This window comes from Phoenix dactylifera, chromosome 5 (assembly GCF_051530095.1).
Source record: "Phoenix dactylifera cultivar Ajwa chromosome 5, Ajwa_hap1_PhDact_Kaust_v1.1, whole genome shotgun sequence".
NCBI classification, from domain to species: domain Eukaryota; kingdom Viridiplantae; phylum Streptophyta; class Magnoliopsida; order Arecales; family Arecaceae; genus Phoenix; species Phoenix dactylifera.
In genome coordinates this window covers 10,095,541-10,120,261 of record NC_143194.1, presented here as the reverse complement: position 1 = coordinate 10,120,261, position 24,721 = coordinate 10,095,541, and the positions used below count along the sequence as shown (strand labels likewise).

At 37.4% G+C, this 24,721-nt stretch overlaps 2 protein-coding genes across 2 annotated transcripts; both read left to right on the top strand.

Annotated features, from left to right (window-relative positions):
* The first annotated feature begins 771 nt into the window (after window positions 1-771).
* Window positions 772-9,177, top strand: LOC103720194 (protein LIKE EARLY STARVATION, chloroplastic). Its single transcript, XM_008809796.5, has 4 exons — window positions 772-1,375; window positions 5,591-6,249; window positions 6,759-6,955; window positions 8,464-9,177. Exons 1-4 carry the CDS (start codon window positions 889-891, stop codon window positions 8,837-8,839), a joined length of 1,719 nt encoding a protein of 572 aa, XP_008808018.4. The 5' UTR covers window positions 772-888; the 3' UTR covers window positions 8,840-9,177.
* Window positions 9,178-20,008: 10,831 nt separating this feature from the next.
* LOC103720195 (calmodulin-like) lies at window positions 20,009-22,993 on the top strand. Its single transcript, XM_008809797.5, has 4 exons — window positions 20,009-20,201; window positions 21,696-21,853; window positions 22,023-22,103; window positions 22,639-22,993. Exons 1-4 carry the CDS (start codon window positions 20,129-20,131, stop codon window positions 22,771-22,773), a joined length of 447 nt encoding a protein of 148 aa, XP_008808019.1. The 5' UTR covers window positions 20,009-20,128; the 3' UTR covers window positions 22,774-22,993.
* Window positions 22,994-24,721: the final 1,728 nt, after the last annotated feature.

The following is a 24,721-nucleotide window of genomic DNA, read 5'->3' as shown; positions in this document are numbered from 1 at the left end:
ACTCGGCTCCGCTGCATTCTGGTGCTTCGGTATACTTTTTTTTTTTTCTTTAACCAATAAACAACAATCTATCTTAATCATTGACACCTATCATCCTCTATTAATACCACTTCGACCACTTTTTCTTAATGGTTGTTGTAGTTAAATTTAATATCTAAATAATTTACCTCCAATTCCCATGTCTTGGTCTCCCGGTAACCATCTCCACTTCTCCCGTCCCGCGTACTGCAAACTTAGTTATTTCCTAGTCTATTCCTAAGCTCCCATTCATCTTTCTCAAGCCTTGTCATATGGCATCATCTTAGCTGGTCTTCATATCTTTGATCTAGATGTGGTGAAAGCATGCACCTCCTTCCGTTACAAGGTCGAGGCTTCTCTTGTTATTACTTAGCTCCAAATATCACCATGTAGCTATTATCTAGTCAATCCTTAGGGGTCTATTGTAGGCTAACAAGGATATGGTATCAATCTTATGCAAGTTTGTAAATATTTTAACCTTATACTCTCCCTAATTATCGTGCTCTAAACACAATGGTACATATAAGGAAGTAACAACTTGTGGAAGTTTCTGTTTCCGTCGGGCTAACATGATATCCACTAGGACACGTGTCACTATCTATCTATCACGTGCCAAGCTGCCACGTCTCTGGACCTTTTCTCCCTCCTCTGCCTCTCTCCCCCCGTAATTCCGAAGCCCCAAACACCCGCTCTTCGGATGGAAGAAAAAATCACGTGAAATCAACGAAGCAAGCATCTCTTCCTTTCTCCAAATCCAAGAAAGAAATCTTTCTTTAAACCAAAGTGGCCAAAGAAAAAAATTTAAAAAAATTTATTAAATCGCCCTTCCGGGACCCAACTCTCCGCTCCAAACGCCTCTTCTCCCCAAGAATGGCGGCGCAACTTAGCACCTCCGCTCACGCTAACATGCGCGGCCCGCGGTTCCCTGTCCCGTGGAGCACCCGAAGGCGCTGGTGCTCCGCCCGCCGGGCCCACTCCTCCGCCAATGGCGACTCCTACCTCGACATGTGGAAAAAGGCCGTCGACCGCGAACGGAAGTCCCAGGAGTTCCGCCGGATCACCGGCAGCACCGCCGAGGGCCCCCAGTGGGGGCTCGCCGGCAGCGAGGGCGAGGACTCGCTGGAGCGGAAGACGGAGCGGTTTGAGAAGATCCTGAACGTCCCCAGGGAGGAGCGGGACCGCATCCAACGGCTCCAGATCATCGACCGCGCCGCTGCCGCCATCGCCGCCGCACGCGCCCTCCTCCAGGAGCCCCCTCCGCCTGCCAGGCCGCCGGCCGCCGCCGGTTCGCGATCAGACGGCTTGGATCGCCCCAAAGTTCGGGACGCCACCTCTGGAGCAGCTCCGGGACAGCAAGGTTCGCATTTACCCTCTTGGATTTGTGTTTTTGTTGCATTTTATGTTAAGAAGATCAATTATTCGGGCAAGAAATGTGGTCTTTCTCGAGTTAAATTCACTAATTAAGTTGTAGGATTCCAGTAATTAGCTGATCTTGATCATTAGACACATTTGACACTCCCACATTTCTTGAATGTTGAAACACACTCATCTCGCATTTGTGCTTTAATTGCATACTTTGTTGTAAAAACCAATTCTTTACATATGTACAAGAATCTTTCCTAAATTATTTCCACCTAACATTTGTGAATTTTGTTGTTCTTGACGTGTTGAATACTTTGATAACTTACGCTCTTTTCTGACTGTTGAAGCCATGATGACATTTCACCATTCTATTCAAGATTGACAATATTTGACACTTGTACAGAAAAAGAGTCAGGAAATCTAACATAATATCAAAGGACGAGTCTTATTCTAGGGGGCAATTGGTCCAACTGATCTGTTCATCACATGATAACATCCTTATATAATTACAAAACTGAGGATAACGACATGGTCAGTATATGTTTCTTCAGAGTCATTTCATTAGATTCTTCTGACGACCTGACACTTATGTAAGCGCAAGGAACTTTGTTTCTATTACTCTTTCTTGTTATGGGCAAGGTCCACAAAATTGGCATCGGGAACCTACAAATATCTTACCACTTCTAGACGATACAGTCAATACGATATACACCCTATACCAACACAAGCGCCTAATACTTTTTTCTCACTCATAGCCATAGTAATGCTTAAAATTGGGCAATACTGGTTTGTACTAGGTGGTATAGGGCAGTTCTCGGTTCAGATTGATGAAGACCGTTTTGGCTCATGTACCAAACTGGACCTTAGCAATGTACCGATATCTTAACAGTACATTATGGTATGGTTGATATAGGATGGTATGGGTTGGTATGATAAACCTTGGTAGTGAATTTTCTTTCATATTGAGTTAGAATCTTTTGCGTTCTGTTTGGATACACTCTATGTGGCAATTTACGTTTATGACAATTTACATTGCATAAAAGATTTCGAATCTATATGCATCCCTACTTTGAAGTGTTTGAGCTTCCTCTGCATGCATTTCTCTTTCTCGGAAAGTTTTTAATGCTAATAGATATTTTCTATCTAATCTTCAGACTTGTCTTACTTTCATAGCCTTGTAAGGGATGTTACCTACGAAAATGTTTTGAGCTTACTTTTCAGCTCCTATCTGGTCTTGGTGTTTCATCTTTGAAATTTCTTTAGACTTTTATATGTTTCCATCCTCTTTTTGAAAGATTACTTATAATGATTCAACATTTTCCCTTGCTCTTTTGGTTAGAAATTGGTTTGTGTAATTCTCCTATGAATATGTATTTACTCTGATCTTCAGCCTTGTAAGGGATATTTACCTACGAAAATGGTTTCAGCTTACTTTTCAGCTCCTATCTGGTTTTGGAGTTTCATCTTTGAAGTTTCTTTAGACTTTTATATGTGTCCATCCTCTTTTTGAAAGATTACTTATAATGATTCAACATTTTCCCTTGCTCTTTTGGTTAGAAATCAGTTTGTGTAATTCTCCTATCATAAACTGAATTGCTAGCACCGACAACTGAAAATTGTTGTCTATCACGATGTATGCTCAGTTTCTGGTTAATATGTTAAAGAGTATCTTGATGCTTGAGATAGAATTGTTTGATCTAGTGAGCTTGGATGTTCTCTCTGATCTAGTGCGCTGTTTGATTCTAGTGCAACCTTAGTATCTGACAAACAGTGCCACCAATACTTACCATATGACACTAATAAAACTGTTACTTCATTCTTACATTACTTATTTGCAAACAACTGGGAGTGCTGATACATATCCATCATCAAAATCTTGAGGGTATAAAATTTTTTCAGTAAGGTGCATGATTAATCATGAAACACCCATGTGTCCATGAGTGTGTTTTCAAGGTTATGAACTGTGGTGCCCAGATTTTGCTTAACAGAATTTCAGTGGTTTGGGGATTGTTAATTTTTCAATTATTTTTCAGTACACTTTTTCCGTGAGTGTGGATAACTTCAAGGCCATTAACTTGCCTTGATTTTATTGTAAACAATTTCTCTTATCAATTTTTTGAAATATCTAGCATATCCTTCAATAAATTCATGGATCTCTTTATGAATCCAAGCAAAAGTGGGGACGATGAGGAGCGTGGAGAATGATAATAGATGGCAATGTGGACAACCAACATTTACTCTACATATGGTTTGTCATCCAAGTAGATTATAATCAACCGAGTCTCTAAGTTTATGACTCCTATAGCTAACTCCTACAATCACGAGATTGTAGTAAATATATTATAGCCATATTATCGAATCTTTTGTGTGATACTTGGCATGCAATCATGTTTAATAACCTGATGGTTCTGCAGGATCGATCATGATGATTTGTAATATCGACCATAGTATGCTATTGGGATTGGTGCTATTTATAAATCAACATCCTCTAGTGTTGTACTTGCTAGCATATTTTCCAAAACTGATTTGGTGCCAAATGATGACATTTACCACTCTTCCCGGCATCTGGTACAAGGATGATAATATTCATGTCATCTCATAATTAGATTTCAGATTGCACCTTGTCTTCTTCGTTAGAATATATTTAATTACTATAATGCTCTGTCATGTTTACTTTTAAGGGCTCCTGATATCCTGATAATGTAACTATCATAGGTGTTTGACATTCATTAAGAAGCTAAATATGTTTAGCTGTGTCAAAAGATAATTTGGATGTTTAAACATGACTCTACTTTTCAAAATAAAGCAATTAATAGTACCCTATGTGCCAAATTAAATATGTATTCTCACATATGTTAGTGTGCTAGTTGTGTATCTTTGTCTCTTGTACTTTTTCCTTTTTTCTTTTCAACATCATCAGAGTAAGATACAATATACATACCTTGCTAACGGTATCCAGCATGGTTATGATACACTGCACTTAAATCTTTGAGACCATGCAATATATGAGAAGACTATGAATGGTCTTGACAACAGGCCTCTACAACATTTTCACTCGAATCAAACACCAAAAGCAACAGATAATAAAATGAAACAATGTAAAGGAATTATGAAAATGCCCCCAAAGATCTGAATTATTAGAGGGACTGGACTGGGTTTTACTAGAACTGCTTATTCAGAACTAAAGACATAATCAGTAGATAGGAATCTGACCTTGCGGGCTGCAAGTAAACAAATAGGCAGGCTCCTCAGTGCAGAACATCTTCCAACTAGCATACTGGAGCATATAATATTCTGCTCCTTAAGGTGATTTATTCAGTTCATTTTAGGCATGCACACACTGGGAGAGAAGTAATGCTTCACAGCCAGGTCAATTTGCGTTACAACAGGTGCAGGAAGCTTGGAGAAACCTGGTGCAAACAGGATAGAAAGTTTGAATCTTGGTGATACATCATATGACTCCCTCAGCAAGTAGGTGTACATTTATAAATAAGCACTACTGAGGACCTGTTTTGATGCAGGCAGTGGTTGTTGATGGAATAAAGTAGACCCTTGGCTGAGGTTGAGGGGAAGATGCCATTCGGACAGTAGAAATTTTGGAAGAAATTGATTCCTTGGGGCTTCCATGGAGCCGCAATCCTAGAAAACCGGGATGCCCAGTTCCATTGAAAATGTGATTTTCTTTATCCTCAATTTTTTGTGATTTCATGATTTAAGTCTCCTAAATAGGAAGGATTCTTTCCTCCCACCAGTAGCTAATTCCCAGCTCATTCACAGTGGCAACTGTCTATGGAAAAATCCAAAGATAATTTAAAACAGCCCCGTGAAGTTCTGGTCTCAAAGTAATTCTCTTAGGCAATAAAACATTTTCAAGAATAGCACTGTGTTAATACTTATGGATTATACTTGGAAATCAGCTAATATATATTGAGTCATAGTCCTAAGGCTTATTTACTCTTTTTACTCTTTGAAATATGATATGATTATTTTAGAACAGAAATCATAAGAAAAAGTTGTTCGTATTATATTTTTGATCCTTCTCATGCTGGTTCTGTGATTTCTTTATCTGCTGGCTACTCTTATAGCTTGATTGCAGGAGAGGAATGAGATGTTCTACCCTTTTGTCGAAATAGGTTCATGTCCATGTGTATAATTCCTTAGGCTAAATCGACCAGATTTTTATTACTTTTGGTTCCGTAAATATGACCAGGATTGCAAGGTGGAAATTCAACTGTATATCAACCAGAAACTTCAAGGCAGGGAATACCTGGTCCAGATTTTTGGTCATGGTCACCACCCCCAGACAGTAAAAGTAAAACCAATGATGATGTTACTAGCTCGATGCCAGCGCAGAAATCAAGTTCATTTCCAAATCCATCCAGTTCATTGATGGAAAAAGAACACTCTGTAGATTTTTTAGCCATCCCTTTCGAGAGTACTTTATTTGAAAGCACACATCATGCCCCTCTTCCTCCTCTTCAGTCACTTGGGGAGTTTGAAAAAGTGGACACAAAGACTGCTTCAGATATGCCTACTGCAGCCGAGGAAAGTAAGCTTGATGTGCTATTCTCAACACGGGCAGCTGAGGCTGCCGAAGTCCTTGGTAACAGCGACAAAGCATCATCACATGGAGTGAGTCCAGATGGTTCGAAGTGGTGGAGAGAGACAGGTACAGAACAAAGACCCGATGGGGTGATCTGCAGATGGACATTAACTCGAGGAGTCAGTGCTGATGAAACTGTTGAGTGGGAAGACAAGTTTTGGGAGGCATCTGATCAGTTTGATTACAAAGAGCTAGGCTCAGAGAAATCCGGGCGTGATGCAGATGGAAATGTTTGGCATGAATATTGGAAGGAATCAATGTGGCAGGTGATTCTTAAGTCTCTTCAAAACCTAAAATTATACTGTTTTGCCTTGATTTTGTACTATATATCTTGTTTTTTAGAGCAACCATACACTCTTTCTGTGGCTTTTAAATTTTATAAAATTACTCATATCCTTCTCTTCTAAACTAACAAGTACTGAAACATTTCCTTGGGCTAGTTGTTCTCTCTATCTTTTCTTTGTTGACTCTTGCCTCTGATAAAAAAAACTACCAGGACCTCATTTATAGAGATATCCCATGATTTAAAATATGAGACCTTTACATGTTATCCAGTTTATTTTTACTTGATCTATTGATGTTCAACAAGCAACATGATAGCCAACAGAAGAAACAACAATATCACTGATTCTTATATCATGGTGGTCCTGGTTGATTTGTTATAATATGTATGGGGAAAAACTGCAAAGCTTCAATAAGTAAATCATTTGCAGCAATAGTGTGCTCTGTGAGGCCAAACTTTTGAATTGTGGTTTATGAATCTTAACTTCTTCAGGACCTCGGTAGTGGGATTGTGCATATTGAGAAGACCGCAGACAAGTGGGGAAAGAATGGAAAGGGTGATGAATGGCAGGAAAAATGGTGGGAACACTATGATGCTTCTGGCCAAGCTGAGAAGTGGGCCCACAAATGGTGCTGTAGAGACCCAAACACGCCATTGGAGGCTGGGCATGCTCATGTTTGGCATGAGAGGTAAGATTTGGTCTTCTCTTTAAGATCTAGTTTATCATTGCAGTCAGAAAAGAGCCCATAGACATTGATAAATCCAATTTTTATTTCATTATGATGTTTCAGAATTATTTAGTTATAAGGTTGATGAATGTGAACTATGTGTGGAGATAGGGTGATAGACATGATGTGATATATGTGGAGTTTAGAGATGCGGACATGTGAATGTGTTACTGCAACTGTCATTGCTTTTACATCTGTGTTTTTTGCCTTTATTTCTGTGTAAAATTGTAATATTGCCAATAGCAAAACAAGAAAAGATTGGTAATGTGTCATATGAGAAAAAAGGGGGTTTATGGAATCTATCTTTAATTCTGGTCCTATCTTCTCTTGATAAAAAGCTTTCCAAATCCAGTCACCAAGGGTATGTTTAGTTGCGACAAGATCTGAGGAAAAGGGAAAAGAAAATATTTCCAAAGAAGGAAAATTTTCCCTTGCAACCAAACATAACTAAGTTTCCTTTCTATCATGAAATCTGTTGACCATGTAGTCAGTTACTATCCATCTAGTGGATTGTAAATCAAGCATTGATCTCATTTGCTTGGTAAATTAAGCATCGACCTTATATTTTGTAAATTAAGCGTCGATCTTATTTGTTTATTCTAGGAGTGATGATATGTTTTCTTAAAGCTGTATGTATGTATGCATGTGTCATTATTCACCATTTGCAGACTTATTATCTTTCACACCATTAGAATCGTTTGATTTGTTCAAACTTTTTAATGCTTTTATCTTTTGATCTGGTGATGGGATGATCCCCCAAGTAGACAAACTAGATTGATAACCATGAACTCAATTAGTAGTGTAGAGGGCATTCTTGTTGTATCTGAGTCTGAGACTCCTTTGCCAAGACCTTTCTGCTGAAAGTGCTTGTTAAGAGTAGTCATTTTCAGCATTTACTTCTCTCTCAAATTGAAGAAAATGAGTTACTCAGGATTCTCATAAGACCGTGGACGCTTGCTGAGGATCATTGGAACTTGTGGATAATTTCTTAATTTTAATCTTTTACACCGATGCAAGTTAGCCTTGGGAGCAGCTGAAACTGTTGGTTTTACGTGATCAAGCCACCAACCTCCCATATTTTCCCATCTTGAATTATCTGTGCATTTCCATAGTGACTTGAACCTTTCTGTCTGTTCAGGATTTGAAATCAGGCTGATCATAACAATGAATGTATATTTATTTAAATCAAAGCAGCGAATTCTTCTCTTCTTTGGAGGCACTTTTGTCATATAGGGTTCCTGTTCTTTTCACTATCTTCCAAATTTGCATGCTTGGAATTGAACACTGCCAATTTCCATCTTTCTAGAGACATTATGTTTTGAAGATTTCTTTAGTGTGAACAGGGAGTTTAAAATATCACCATATTGAGGGAATGATGTAAAACATATAGTGACAATTAGCCATCACCAGGCATTTATATCTATATTTTGTCATCTAAATCCGTTTCTTTCTTCTTTCATTGTTTGTAGGTGGGGTGAGAAGTTTGACGGGAAAGGCAGTGCAATGAAATACACCGACAAATGGGCTGAGCGGTCAGAAGGTGATGGGTGGTCAAAATGGGGGGACAAGTGGGACGAGCACTTCGATTGGAATGGGCATGGAGTGAAGCAGGGTGAGACCTGGTGGGAAGGGCAGTATGGAGAGCGCTGGAATCGCACGTGGGGAGAGCAGCACAATGGGTCTGGATGGGTGCACAAGTATGGCAAGAGCAGCAGCGGTGAGCATTGGGACACTCATGTGCAGGAAGACACATGGTATGAGAGATATCCGCATTATGGCTTTGAGCACTGCTCTGAAAACTCTGTGCAGCTCCGAGCAGTTCGGAGGCCTTCTGAAACAGTGTAACCTACGAATCGTTCCACAGCCATCAAATTGGCATAAATTTTTTAAGCTTTTGCCTTTGGTCGAGCTTATCACCTTTGTCAGCAAATGATGTGTGTTCTGTACAACTTGATAAATCCTGTAACAGACCCAGAGCTCTCGTTGGTTAGAGTATTTCTTTATCTGCTAATCAATAGGATGAAGCTTGTTCTTGTTCATCTGAATCACTGAATGTAGCTTTTATGCCAGAGTCCAACTACCTGTATATGGAATATATTTGCATATTTCCTTGACTTCTCGAACTCAGTACATGTATGTCTCATTTTTTTCTGAATATGAAATACATAATACGTTGAAAGCAAGTGTATTTTAGTTGTGATTAATCTTTGATAAATGACCTTACTGAATTTTATGCATATGTGCATCTCAGTCGTCATAGAACTTACCTAGTCATGTTGTATATTTTATGCAAAATTTATTACTTTGCTATTGACAGGAAGAAGTTCCATGTTGGTAGGCAGGCTATGTCACATAGAAAAGGAAATTTAATGATTTTTCTGCATGATGTTTGTTGGCTCTATGTGTATGGGTGTCATGCTTCAGACTCGAGATAGCAAGCCGAGGGTTGTAACAACCACCATATACTCATAGAGAACTCTCTCCAGAAGCATACAAGGCATCTCATCGTGATACCATAAACAAGCAACGGGATAAATTTAAATAACTAACATTCAAATTCTAATTTAAATAATAAAATTAAAAATCTTACAAAATTAATAATATTTCAAAATCTTGCATCAACTCTAAAATAAAATATAAAGATGTCAAAATTTTTTCGCTAAGCGCTTTTCCATGAAAAATTTCCGAGTCAAACCAGTTCTTCAGATCTATAAGAATAGTAAGAAATAGTATAATGAGCTACACATTCCAGTAAGCAATGATTACTTTAGCTAAATAAATTAGTTGATCAAATAGATAATAATTTGCAGAAAATAAACATATATGCAGTACTAATATACGAATCAATTTTTTTAAAAAAATTAAAGTTTTTGTTCATGGATTCAAATTTTTTAAATATTTAATTCATCTTATCGATTTTGAGCTATGACCACATCTTTTCTGTAGCAAGGTTATAACACCGTGCATCTTCTTGCGATGAGTTGTGCATCATCTTGCAACAGAGTTCTTCAGCACTGTGTATCTACTTACAATATGTCGCATATCATCTTGCGACAGCCTTCCAGACGAATCATGTACCAACGTATTAGCCCCTATTGGCTCCTCAACATAGCAAGGTTGAAATCCAAATAGTTTTAGGGATTTATACTTCAATTCTAAAATGATGCGGTGTCAAAAATAATCAATCATACCGATAATAAGATCATATATCGTCACAATATTCCAAAATAACATATTTGGTAATAATATCCTATGCATTAAACTCATGCATCATGAATAATACCACTCAAAAGTCATGAATAAATTTGATAATTGCTGATAAATTTAGAAAAAAAGTGAAACATTACTTACCGTACAAGCGAATCCAAAGTATTAATTCAATCAATTTTAAAAAATTCTTCTCAGATCTTGATATTTAAAAATTATATTCTCATCATAATTTATTATAATCATTCTGAAAATAAAACTCCCAATTCCAACACTCTCATAAGGCCGACCTAGCAGAATTGTCCGGCACTCTGGTCAGTCCGATTAAAAGAAAATTTATATGATCATGCTTAAATTAGGATAGAGGTGGTTCAATAGAGATAATGTAACCAATTCTAATAGTATCCGGAAAGGGCTAAGGTAGAGCTCGGCGTGCCACCCGCTGACTATGGATTAAGGCCCTTCATAGGGTTGATCCAAAATCATGGAGGGAGGTACCATACTAGATCCAACATTTCTAGATAGAGTAGAGAGAGAAAGTTTAGTAGAGAGAAACAAAAGAGATAAAGGAAGGAAAGAGAGAGAAAGGAAGCTTCTCTCTCTAACCAAGAAAGAGGAAGAAAGAGGGTGGCTATGGGTGGTGCCCGCGGTTAGGTTCCTACAGCCGGCCAACAAGCGGTCGGCGATCGGCAACGACTAGCGGCTTGGAGCGTCAAAACCACTTAAAATAGGGTTTCCGACCCCTTTAACCATGAAAATCAAGCATTCCAATGGTCGGAGCTCCGATTATAGTCTCCAGCCACTACGAGGGATTGAACGAAGACCCAGGTGATGAGCAACGGTGGCAGAAACAATCAAAATCAAATACAATAGGGCCAGCCTGTAGAAACAGGAGAAACAGGGCATCACACTTTTCCATAAAAATTCGGCAATCATCAGCCTAATCGGGGCTCCCAATGATTCGAGAAGGAGAGAAAGAATAGCTCAATGGAGGCCGGGTCCTTACCTATTTTTTGGCGATGATTGGCTGCGGTAATGATGCAAAGGCGATCGACGGTCGAAGAAAGATTTGAAGAAATTCTCGAGCAGCAAGCTCTGATCGAGGTTGGACCTTCGGTGGAGTAGAAGAGGGATCGGGGGGGCCTCTAAAGAGGCTTGGCTGTGACCAGTTTGGCTGGATTCCTTCCTATGATCTTTGTAGGAAGAAGACTCTGATCGAGAGTCTCTTCCCTCCAAGCACGTGCGCGACACATGCCAAAATTCTTTTCTTTTCCTTTTTTTGTTTTTGGTTTGGGTCAAAACGGCTGGGCCGAGCAAGTGACTTGACCGGCCATGTTTGTTGGGTTTTACATTCTTTCCTCCTAAAAAAAAATTCGTCCACATTTTTTTCTTGCACTTTCAAAAAGTTAGAGATGTATAGTTCTAATCTCATCCACAAGTTTCTAATAATTCTGTTTATCAATACAACTTCATTATTAGTTCTTATCATAAGAATAAGGTCCAATACCTCTAGACATGATTCTTCTTTTAGATGATATAAATCAAACTTCTTTTTTGTAAACAAAAATCAACATCTTAATTCTGAATAAGAATATCAAATTTTTTTGCCAAAATGCTATTGGCTCTTGATTAACCGATCTATCACAAGATTTGATCATAAACAACTCCAATCCACCTCTAGTAGAATATTCTTTAAGGTTGATAGATGACCTCAATCTATTTCAATCAGATAGAAGGTTGATATTAATTAAAAAAGTACAAGATTCATATTTAGGAGGAAAGAGATATACATTAAAATATTCCAAATCCAAGATCGAGAATTGATGGTCCATTAATTATAGTATCGACATGCTAAGAATTTCCTTAGCATGGCATAAAATTGGAGAACCTAAGATAGTACGTTGACATCGAAAAATCAGAACATTGTTTTTTCATTTATCAAAAAAAAATACTACCATACGAGAAAACAGATTTCATCTTTTGTTACTAAAACTTAACGAATCAAAGAGATAATACTTTTAACCAACTTAAAAAATAATTTAGACCACTATATTTTCGCAGCGCACTCTAATTTAAACCACCAAAATTCTCTGAATTTACTAAATGTATTTAAATAAAAGACCCAAAAGAATCAAATAGATAACATATATTTTTTTCTTTATTTAGAAATTCTCGAATAAGATATCTCACTTCTTCAAATAATTTATTATGTAATCAATATAGATTTACATACCAATGCCCCTAGTGTCTACCTATCTACATTCATCCTATGTCAGATTTTTTGACTTAGATTTTATCTACTTATGCTCTGAAATCATATTAATTGTCATGGCCCCAACCCGAGATCGCGAGTCAGGAGTCGTGGCAACCACCGCATACTTATAGAAAACTCTTCCACAGGCATGAAACACATCTTATCATGATATCATAAACAAGCAGCAAAATAAATTTAAATAGTTAACATTCAAATTCTAATTTAAATAACAAAATTAAAAGTTTTACAAAACTAATAATATTTCAAAATCTTGCATCAACTCTAAAATAAAATCTAGTCTAAATAAAGATGTCAAAATTTTGTCTCTAATCGCTCATAATAAATCTTCGATTCAAGCTAGTTCTTCAGATTTGTAAAAATAGTAAGAAGTCATATAATAGGCTAGATAGCCTAGTAAGCAATGATCATTTTAGCTAAATAAATCAGGCAATCAAATAGGTAATAATTTGCAAAAAATAAACATATATGCAGTACTAATATATAAATCAAATCTTTCTTGAAAATTAAAATTTTTGTTTATGAATTCAATTTTTTTAAATATTCTATTCGTCTTATCGATCCTGAACTATGACCACATCTTCTCTATGACAGGGTCATAACACTGCGCATCTTCTTGTGGTGAGTTGCATATCATCTTGCAGCAAAGTTCTTCAAAACTGCGTATCTGCTTGCAGTATGTCACGCATTATCTTGCGACACAACCTTTAGGACGAATCATGCAATAATGTATTAGCCCCTATTAGCGGGATCCTCAATATAGCTAGATCGAAATTCAAACAGTTTTAGAGTTTCATACTTCAATTCTAAAATCAAGCTGTATCAAAATCAATCAATTATATCCATCACAAGTTCATATATTGTCATAATATTTCAAAAGAACATATTCAGTAATAATATGCTATGCTTCAAACTCATGCATCATGAATAATATTACTCAAAAGTAATGAATATAATAATTTAATAATTACTAATAAATTTAGAAAAAATGGAATATTACTTATCTTGCGAGCGAATCCTAATTCAAACACTCTCATAGGGTCAACCAAGTGAAAGTGCCCGGCACTCCAGTCGGTCTGATCAAACTGAATTCATCTGATCATGGTCAAACTAGGATAAAGATGGTTCAGTAGAGATCGGATGACAAATTCTAACAATGTCCGAAAGGGGCCAAGGTAGGGGATGGCATGCCACCCGTTGACCATGGATCAAGGCCCTTCATAAAGTTGATCCAAATAATAGAGAGAGGTACCATATTGGATCCAACATCTCTCGAGAGAGTAGAGAGAGAAAGTTCAATAGAGAGAGAAAGGATAGAAAAGAGAGAGAAAAGAGAAAGAAAGAAAGCTTTTCTCTCTAACCAAGGAAGAGGAAGGAAGGGGTGGCTGTGGGTGGTGCTCGGGGTCATGTTTCCACGGCTGGCGACGGACAGCGATTGGCAGCTCAAAATAGGGGTTTCGGCTTCTTTAACCATGAAAATCAAGCATCCCAATGATTAGAGCTCCAGCAATGGTCTCTAGCCATTGCAAAGGAGCGGATGAACATCCCGTTGACGAGCACTGATAGCGGAAACAACCGGAATCAAGAAAAATAGGGGTCTACCTACTGAAACAGGAAAAACAAGGTATCACCATTTTCCACCAAAAATCCGGCGGTCACCGGCCTAATCTATGCTCACAACAACCCTGAAAGAAGGAAAGAAAGAGTAGCTCAAGGAAGGTTGTGTCTTTGGTTTTTGGCGATGATTGGCTGCAGCGACGATACGAAGACGATCGACGGTTGAAGGACTCAATCAAATCCTCCAACAAGGAGCTTCGATTGAGGTTGGACCACCAATGAAGTGGAAGAGGGACTTGGACGGTTTCTAAATAAGCTCGGTCGCGACTGGAATCCAACCTAGAGTTGGATTCCGTCCGATGATCTCTGGAGAAAGAAGACTCCAATTGAGAGTATCTTCCCTCCAGGCATGTGCGCGACACTGGCTGAAATGCTTTTCTTTTTTTTTGGTTTGGGCCAAAAATGGCTGGGCTAGTCCAATGGACCAAGCCAGTTTGCTCGGTTTTACATTCTTCCTCTCTAAAAAAAAATCGTCCTCGAATTTTTTTTCTTGCACTTTCAAAAAGTTAGAGATACATAGTTCTAATCACATTTTCAAGTTTCTAATAATTCTATTTATCAATACAATTTCATCAATAGTTCTTATCATAAGAATAAAGTCCAATATCTCCAGATTTGATTCTTTTTGTAAATGATGTAAATCAAACTTCTCTTTTATAAACAAAAATCAACGTCTTAATTTTGAATAAGAATATCTTGTTTCTTTACCAAAGTATCAACTCTTCTTGATTAATCGATCCATCACAAGATTAGATTATAAACAACTCCAATCTACCCCTAGTAGAATATTCTTCAAGGTTGATAGATAACCTCAATCTCTTTCAATCAAATAGAGTGTTGATATTAATTGAATACACAAGTTATTGGGAGTCAAGTGAGAGGTTTCGTTTCCAATGTCAAGGAACATCAAACTTTTAAATTTATCCATTCTTTGGTTAATGGTGCATTATATCTTGCAAGGCTACACCTTAGAAAATTTGGACCCCAATGTTTATGGTGTTATGAACTAGTTATACAAGAAATAAACACATCATTATGCATTGACCTTGTGTTTACTGATTGGCCTTCCAATGCTACCTCCCTCCGCATCATTCAAACAAGATATGTTTGTTACAAGCTAGTAAGTTAAATCTAGATCTAGCTTGACTTAGATTAGACTTGCATAGATTTTGGATCTACATCTTTTTAGAGCAATTCTATATTTAGAATCTAGACAAATTTTTAAGATATTTTTTTGTGGTCTAATTCAAATTTGTATTACTAAAGAAAACCATTCATATAGAGAAAAGAAAGTTCTAATTATATGCAACTTACCTAGTAGTCTTGTGGTATTGAAATCAAACTGAAAAAAGAAATATATTCTTCAAGGTGAAAGTCAAGTAATGACATGTTCTAAATTTATATTACTAAAGAAAATCATTTATATGTGTAACTCGGTCTAATTAGAGCCAAATCAAAATTATATAATACCTGTCTACCTGACCCATTTTGAGCCAAACCACTGCCTCTTTTGATTTTAGTGCTCTCGGTCCAAGTAAATCAAAATTTAAACAATGTTCCTAAATGTAATGTCGATGGTCCATATAATAAAACATCAAGTGTGGTTAACATGCTACATTATGTAGTGGAATGGTTATAGTCAACATATTTTGATAGATTCTATTGAATTTTTCAAACTCACATCACATGTTTGATTAGTTCTAGACTAGGCATCTGTGCACTCATTTACACCATTTAAATGTGACAGTCTATTGGTGGGGCTGGAAGGAATTCATTGAGTGAATTATATTTTGTCGGTCCATATAATAAACCATCAAGTCTGGTTAGCATGCTACATTATGCAGTGGAATGGTTATACTTGAAGGCCTTAGAGACAAAGTAGAAATAAAAAAGGCCCTCTTAGTGAGTTCGCCTTAGGCCGGCCCACTGTAAAGAAGACCTCAAGAATAAAACGAAAAGAAAAAAGGTTCATCTTAGTGAGTTTGCCTTAGGCCTCCAAATACATTGAGCCATTTCTGAGAAAAATACTACACTAGTTACATGTAACCCATCTCACCCTTCTGTGTTGGATGAGAAATGACGCGCACAATGCCACGTGTTGTTGCACAAATCTATCATAAAACAATTTGAAGTGCGATTGCAGTACCTTCCAGTTCAAGCAACTCGCTTTCACCGTCGCTGCCAACGCGCAAACTTTGAATAAATAATGAAGCAGGGGCAAGTTAACCCTCGCACGTGCAAAGTCAACGGCCGCGTGAGATGTGAGAGAGACCGGATAAGGCCAAAATATAGAGCGCGCAGCACGCGCGACGCACACGTATAGTTCTCCGCGTTCGCGTGACGCGCAAGCTGGCCTCCCCGGACGCGGCAACACGGAGGACGGTGAGACCGAGATGTTATAAGGCCCAAAAACGATACCCAGGCCAACGCTATTCACCTGGGCCCCACCGTGAATCAAAAAGCTGAGCCAATTGCGTAGCTCCACGCGGCATGCCAGCACTTAGGAGACGCGTTGGGCAACATGCCGGCACTGAGGAGAAGCGTTGGGCTTGGTAGTATCTTTTCTCTCAGGATGCAGGAAAGAGTGTTCCGCGTGGGTGGGCCCACAGAAACCGGGCTCGGCCCCACGCGCCGTGGGCCTGGCTTTTTGACCGTAGACCACTGGACCGGGGAATCGGAGCAGTTAACCACGTGGACCCCACCTGTGGTTTGACTCGTCGGACGCGTTAACTTTGGTGCAGATCACGCTATTACAAGTCCGCATCTATCCTTCCAGAAATAACATTGACCGTCTGATCAAAATATTGGACTTTGAAAGCTGTCCTTCCTCTCCAATCTAGACAAATTAGATGATCCCATCATTCTGATGAGAGGAATCATATGTATATCTCCCATCACGTGGTTTAGACAATTAGGCTACACCTTTCTTTTTTTCTATGTTCGACTGCTACAGCTAGAATAACACCAAGTAGTTTTACCAGTAAACTTGGTTCTTTGACATATCATTGGTGTTAGGTGAAGCATAGATGGAGACTATTTGAGTGCAAATGACACATTTATCATTTAATTTGTCAAATGGATAGGACTATCTCTCTTAGTCTAGAAAAAATGTTCTCTACGATGCCCTTACATGTAACTTTATGCCACAATTTGGGTGAATAGTATCATCGTTCAACTATAGTTTTCTTATCTTCTTGCGAGAGGGATGTCTTTTCGCAGCTCTTTTAGGGTACTTGAAATATTGCTCATTTTTTTCCCCCGAAATATTTTGGCTACGAGATGATGGAAGTTCTTGATGCAATCGATTTCAAACAAGTTAATGTTGCCTGCATGTCGTCATGATTTTAACCTAATTCACATAGAGCTCGACTAGCAGTTTTCACTCAAGTGATTGCATTTGCATAAAGTCATGATCTTTCAACTAATTAAACCACCTACTACAATAAAGCTACTAATAGCACTAATCTAAATAAGATCATGACATCTGGCATAGCTGGAATCTATTTTAAAGTTACTAGCAGCAATCCGGATCGTGCATCAAAAAGGATGCTAAACCTGGATTAGGTACTTTTGCAAAAGCAAAAACCTTGATTAGGTACATAGAGTCCAATATAATAAAGAACAAGGTTAAATTCATAAATCTTAGTTTAAAAATCTAAAATACCTATTTTTTATTTACCTTATTTTAAGAGGAGGTTGAATCCTATTTCAGAATTTATCAGCTGTTATTATATGATGAATTGTTAAAAGAACAAAGCTATCCTTCACTTTGTTCCTTTGTTTAGCAAAATGTCGGTATTTTAGAAAGATTTAGTAGTTTTCTGATAATGTAGATGCGGAGGACAACCTAATAAGAAAATTGATTTTTTGCTTTTCTTTTCTAGAAAACATATTTGTTTCTGATTTCTATGAGGCTCACAAAATTATATTAGGTAGCCCATAAAACACTTAAAATTTTTGGAGTATCATCATATTGATCATACAAAAAGGTGCTATTGTTGCGAAAAAGTAAATATTTTGGCAATGCCTGGATATATCTGTAGGTTTAACTATATTTGTATGAAGTTGAATTTATATATAGATAAAAGCATCTATCCTATTCTTTTAAATATGATTTCAACTCTCTGAAATAATAGTTACTTTATCCATCTAATTAGGTGTGCAACATGAACATGTGCAATGCATATGAAAGAGCATCATGCCGATATGTTTTATCTTTTTTCCTTAGTATGGGGTGTCAAGACATTTTTTCCCTTCTTTTTTTTTTCCGTGACATTTGGAAGTCTCACGACGATCTTAGTTATCACATTACGATTATTACTAAAGTCGAAAATGCATACAGGGTGTGAGATACACATTCAACAGAAATTTATGTTATGTCATAGTAGCTAACATATGTAAAGACCGTCTTGCTCAACTCGAATCTCATTTCAACTAGATTCAGCAACCGATTGAGTCGATAAAATCATTTGGTGGTATGTACAGTATCTCGAGTTTGATCATGCTCTGGCTCTAATTTAGGTCAGAATTCCTCCTATTATAATTCTAAAATATAAATGCAAAATACTAGAGATATATAATTAGTACTGAATCATGTTTGCACTTAGTATTGATGAATGGATAAGATGCACATTTGGATGATATATTTAGATGAGAGAAGAGAAGATGTGATAAAATCATATCTAAGTGGGGATATGCAAGTTATTTAATTTTTTTTTTATAAAAAAAAAAAGCAGATGCACTTCCTCAATAGTGTTGGCATAATAGAAAATTATTCATGTCTCCAGCACGAGAGCCATATCTCCAGAGTCTCACCAAATCTTAGCTTAAAAAACATAAAATCCTCACCCACACTCTCCCCATCCTTGAAAGCCCCGTCCTCCATCACCCAAATCCAACATCCAGCTGTCTGAAAGCTGGAAAAGTACATAAACAAAAGGGAACTGATATTTCCACTCCCCATTAAGATATTCCACTCATTTCTCTACATTGGCATCCCTTCATCACCCACCAATGAAACGTAAAGCCAGATGAGCCCAAATTTGATGTACGGATGACGCTTTTGTTTGTTTTAGATGATGAGGACGAGTTGCTTCATCAATTCCAAGTGAGAGGCAAAGCTAAAGAGAAGGGTAAAACAAAGTGAAAAGAGGAGATTGGTGAGGTCATGGTATGCTCTTTCGGCTTGGTTGGACCGGACAATGTGGCGGCTTTGTTGTATCTCTCTTTGAACAAAGAAAAAAAAAGAAAGAGGGAGATAATTGGATCAAAAAATTAGTGACTAAAACTACAATCTTAGAATTTTGTTTATCTAGTTTAGATGACGTTCCACACGTCTTATTTTATTTATTTTTTTATATGTCTGGCTGTATTCATGTTAGAGGTATATGAAATGAAATACTATTTTGACAAAAAAGAAGAAGAAGAAGAAGGAGGAGGAGGTAGCTCACCGAGAACTTGTTTGGTTAAAGAGGAGAGGAGGAGGAAAAGTGCGGTTAAATATTATGAATTTTTTTTTATAAAGTACAATTTCTATTGATTGAAAATAAAATAGAATGAATAAGATTTTTTTATTAAAGATATAGTAAATATTTTACTTAATTTTTTTGAAAAAAATAGATGCACAACAAAATATGATTGGCTTTAGAATTTGATATTTTTTATGGCCAATCAAATATATAAAAATTATTTTTCAAAGTATCATACATGTATCAACTTCTAAAAAAAAAAATATTTTAATAAAAATAAATTCTTCCCACAAAAATATCTTCTCAGCTATTGCTTTTGTTTTTGCTAATATTAAAGAGAGTCGATTTGACCAGCCGTGCCAAGAAAGTCAAGCTTATTGGCCTAAGCAAAGCACCACCCGCAGCCCACCTCCTCCCTTCCGCTTATCTCAAGCCTACAAAAGGCCTCGAGTAGTCGTTGTTCCTTTCCACTGCCAGGATCCTTCTCGCCTCCTTCGTCTCTCTTTTCCATCTCCCTCCCTTTCTCTCTCTCTCTCTCTCTCTCAACTGTTTTAAGATAGTAGTAGTGTCATGGATCTCCTGACAGAGGAGCAGATCTCTGAGTTCCAAGAGGCCTTCTGCCTCTTTGACAAGGATGGAGATGGTTTGTTCTTTCTCTCTCTGGCGCCCTCCTTTCTTGCACTTCTTTACCATAGTTTTTGCTCTTTGTTGGTTGATGGTTTAATTATGTGAGCTGGGTGGGTGATTTTATACAAGTAGATAATTTTGTTTGTATCTTTTGTTTCTTGCTTTTTTCTGAGTTTGGATTGCTTAAATATGCTTGGAATAAGAGATTTTTGACTCTATAATGCGTTAGTGAGATTTTGCAGTTGAATCCAGTGTTTCTGTTCTTTTGTAGCTTATGTGTTTCGATGTCCTACCCCTCAAAAAGATTGTTTGATAAAAGTTAATTCAACACAATCTATGACGGTTTTGTATGATTTGTGTGTTAATATTTTGGTAGGATTATTTTATTTTCCTTTTTATAGATATGTGTTTGATGACTCTCCACTTGAGCAAACTTTTGGAGATCAAGCTTTTTCTCAAAATAGGGTTCATGCTCAGTTTTAGATCATGTAGGACTTCCTTTTGTTCTTGAACAAATGGATTTTGATGAAGCATTGACCAATATGTTTTCATGTGAGTTTTGTGTTGGAAAAATGGGGGTTTCATGATTCATTATTTCAATTTTTTTTGTGGGGATGTGAGTTATTTTACATGAAATTGGCTATTGGAATTTCCTCCTTATGAAAAGGGGTTTGGTCCAAGGCATGAGATTTTGATGGGTGGCTATAGACTTACCAATGCTTTGAACCTTCATTCAATATTCCTTAGTGAATCTAGTAGCTTGTGGTTTTATGGCTGTTTCTTTCTTGTCAATCTATGTACGTGTGAGTGCACCACTAAATTAAAGTTTGTGGTAGGATCCATGAGTTGGTCATGGTCAAAAGAAGCCCAGCTCATGGGAAAGATTTTTTTGTCGAATTGGTGGTCTTCTTTTGGGAAGATTCCTTTCATTGAATGGCTATGGTCATGCCATGTGATGAGACTTATTGGACTATTGTCCAATAAAGAGCAGGCCAAACTACAAAAATATATTTGAGCCTACAAGCCAAATAAAACCTTTTGGGTTTCTTTTTTTGTTGTAACAAAGCATTCAGGATTTCTTGTGCTTCTCTTTCTGTAAACTTTTTATCATTAACAATCTAATACTAATATATAAGAAAAGATTTGGTTATCGGGACTTGTTAAGGTTGATAATTTTGGAACTTGTAAATAGGAGTTTACAAAGTTTCTTTTATGTTAAGGCTGGTTTTATTAGGTTATTAAATTTTGATAAATCATATATCCATATTTGAAACTTGCCAAGCTAAAACTACAATTTTATGTGATCTAAAACTATGTTTGTCACACCAACTACTTATCTCATGAATGTTCTATGAAACTCTTTACTGCTCTTAATTTCCCCTGTTCCATTTTTGTCCAGTAATCATTTCTGAGGATTATTGATTATGTATATGTTTATGATTGCTTGTGAGGGAAATTGGGTTATTAATCTATATGATTATGTAATGTGATTAGTGCTGAACTTTAATAGGCCGCATCACACTGGAAGAACTGGCTACTGTCATCCGATCATTGGGCCAGAACCCCACTGAAGAAGAGCTGCAGGATATGATCAGTGAGGTTGATGCAAATGGGAATGGTACTATAGAATTTGGAGAGTTCTTGGGCCTAATGGCTAGGAAAATGAAGGTAAAACTGTCATGCTTGTTGTATAAAATTTCTATCAAATGATCGATGGACTGCAAACATGGCAAACATGATTGGGCATTGGAAGAATCTTAGAGCACCATATGAACTTCAATTCTTGCTTCCTAAAAATTAAATTATGGACTTACGTTCAGTTTTCTTGGCTTTGCAGGAGACTGATGCTGAAGAAGAGTTGAAAGAAGCCTTTAAGGTCTTCGATAAGGACCAAAATGGGTACATCTCAGCTAATGAGGTGAATATTGGATACTGTTTTTTCCTACTTGTTTGACATGCCTTCACTAAAAGAAATACATCTAAGAACAGTTTAGCGCTCTTCCCTGAACTTGGTCATATATGAAGATGGAAAAGCATGCATTTCTTAGCAGGGATGGGAAATTTTTGAAGCTGTCATCTTCAAAATTGCCAAAACCCTTTAGCTCAACTGGTTGGCACCCCTCTCCTCAGGGCATGTCTATAGAGAAGGTTCAAACCCTCATGGTGGCTCTTAACCACTACATCGAGGGTGGGGGACAACTTGATGATTAATTAGTCTCGGGCTTTGTTTCATTTGCCATCTAGAATTCCATCATGGATTTATCATCCTTGTTAGGAACCATGTTAATTACTATCATGATTGGGTATTATGTCTATGGGCAAGAAAATGCAAGTTCAGATTAAATATATGTTATAAAAATTATTTCCATTGAAGAGCATTGAACTATGGTTTTCATCATAGTACAAGTGACGATATCTGATTGTCAATCTAATTTCATTTCCCATCTATGTAGCTGAGGAATGTGATGATCAATCTTGGGGAGAAACTGACTGATGAAGAGGTTGAGCAGATGATTAGGGAGGCTGATATAGATGGTGATGGACAGGTGAATTATGAGGAGTTTGTGCGGATGATGATGGCTGTCTAAGAAGTAATCCCCAAAGATGAATCACATCAGAATCTTGCTTCTGTAAAATCCAAAGTTCAGTTTTTTTTTTTTTGCCTTTTTGCTGTAGAAGAACCTAACTGGAAGTGCTTATAATTTCTTTTCCTTTATGATTTTATGATTTTTTTGTTGTTAAGATTTCAGTCTTTTGCTTGAAAAATGTTGGTTATGTGATCTAGTATTCAATTTCTGTTCGCCTTTCCATATGGTATTCTTACAATAGAATTATTTTACAGAGGGTGGTCTGGTCAAACAATTACTTAAACTAAGTATACTGATTTCTGGTTCTACCGCGGAAATTTCATCTTAAGCCCTCTCATTGTTGTGGGCTGTTAGTCCGGAGACCTTGGTACAAGAATCACAGGGTGGAAGGCAATGCTTATGGTTCAATGAATGCACCGACCAATTATAGATTGCTTTCCTGTGGATGACAGAGTGGGTGAGCTTTGGTGCAACAGTAATGTTGCTCCATTGTGACATGGAGTTTATGCATTACCGCCCTTCTGCATGCAGGGACACTTTCTAAATCCGACAATGGCATGAGCTTTGTGCATTGAGCTATTTCTTTTTGCTATGGATGCCGGTATTATTATTTATTTGGGATACGGCACAGGCTGTAAGTAGTAGCTCATAAAATAAGCCAGGCTTAAATTTCTGACACCGTCTTATCGTTCTTAGAAGAACAAACTCATTATTACTGAAAAAAAAGGTATGAACTCCTGGAATAACATGCAGAGGACAAGTTTATGAAGGTCTGTCTGGTGTTTCATCTATTCCAAATCCATTTGGAGAGGAAGTACTTTGAATAAATACCTTGGAAGCTGGTAATGTTTGGTCTAAAAGTTTGTTTGTCATGAGGCAGAATGAGATTGCTAAGATAGCTGGAAATGGTGCAAATCATAGAAGAAGTGGTAGGTAATGAACTTTTTGTGTATGCATAGCAAATGCCTAAAGCATCTTCTGATGGAATAACTTGCCGGGCAGAGTATACTCGGGCAACTACTACATGGACTTGCATCTATTTTATTTTCTTAATGAATTGGCAGAGTACTGGGCAATCCTTCCCTCAAAAAAAAGAAAAAAATTGACATCCTTTCAACTTTTGGCATAAAATAGTTTCATTTTAAAACTTTTAATTTTCTCAATTAGGCCCAGAAACTTAATTTTTGGTTGCAATATATCTCAATCATCTATCAGTGCCTTTAACACTGGTGTTGAGAAGAAGATTATGATCGTCCTCCCTTGGAAGATCCTTCCCGTGTGCTATCCTTTGGAAAAGCCTCCATATGGAACTCCAATTCAAGGGGGATGTCATCATATGCAAGTTCCCAAGCAATGTACTGTTGCCATGAAGGATGAATCAAAAAGAAAAGAGAGGAGGATTATGGCATCGACTGTTGATATGAAGGATGAACCAAGCCTCTTGTTGATGGCACCACGGACTTTTGTTGATGCTGCTGAAGGATTGGATGATGAAGTATCTTTTCTCCCCGTGGAAGTAGATTCAATCCTGGCCTGCAAGATCTAATATTGAAGTCTTGTTTTTAGCAGCATCAGTGGTTTTGTCTTCCTCTGTTCCAGGACTATGCCGTCGCTCTGCAGGGCCTATTCAAATCCTGTAATCTTACCTTGCAAATACTCTCTGTTTTACTACTCCCTTTCCATCAAATAAGATATTGCTGGGGAAGAGGAGAGCTTTGATCAGCAGATGAGAGGGATGTGGGAGATGGTAAGGAGCAGAGCTGAAGAATTAGACACATTTTTGTTTTTCTGTTGGCATGCCGGTTTTATTTTTATTTTTTATTTTTTTGATACAACGGCGCCTCACACTAAATATGAGTGCATCCAACAAAATCAGAAAAGAGAAGATGGCGAAAAAAGAAAGAAACAAATATTTGGTTCTCCTAAAGGAATTCTACAGAATGATGAG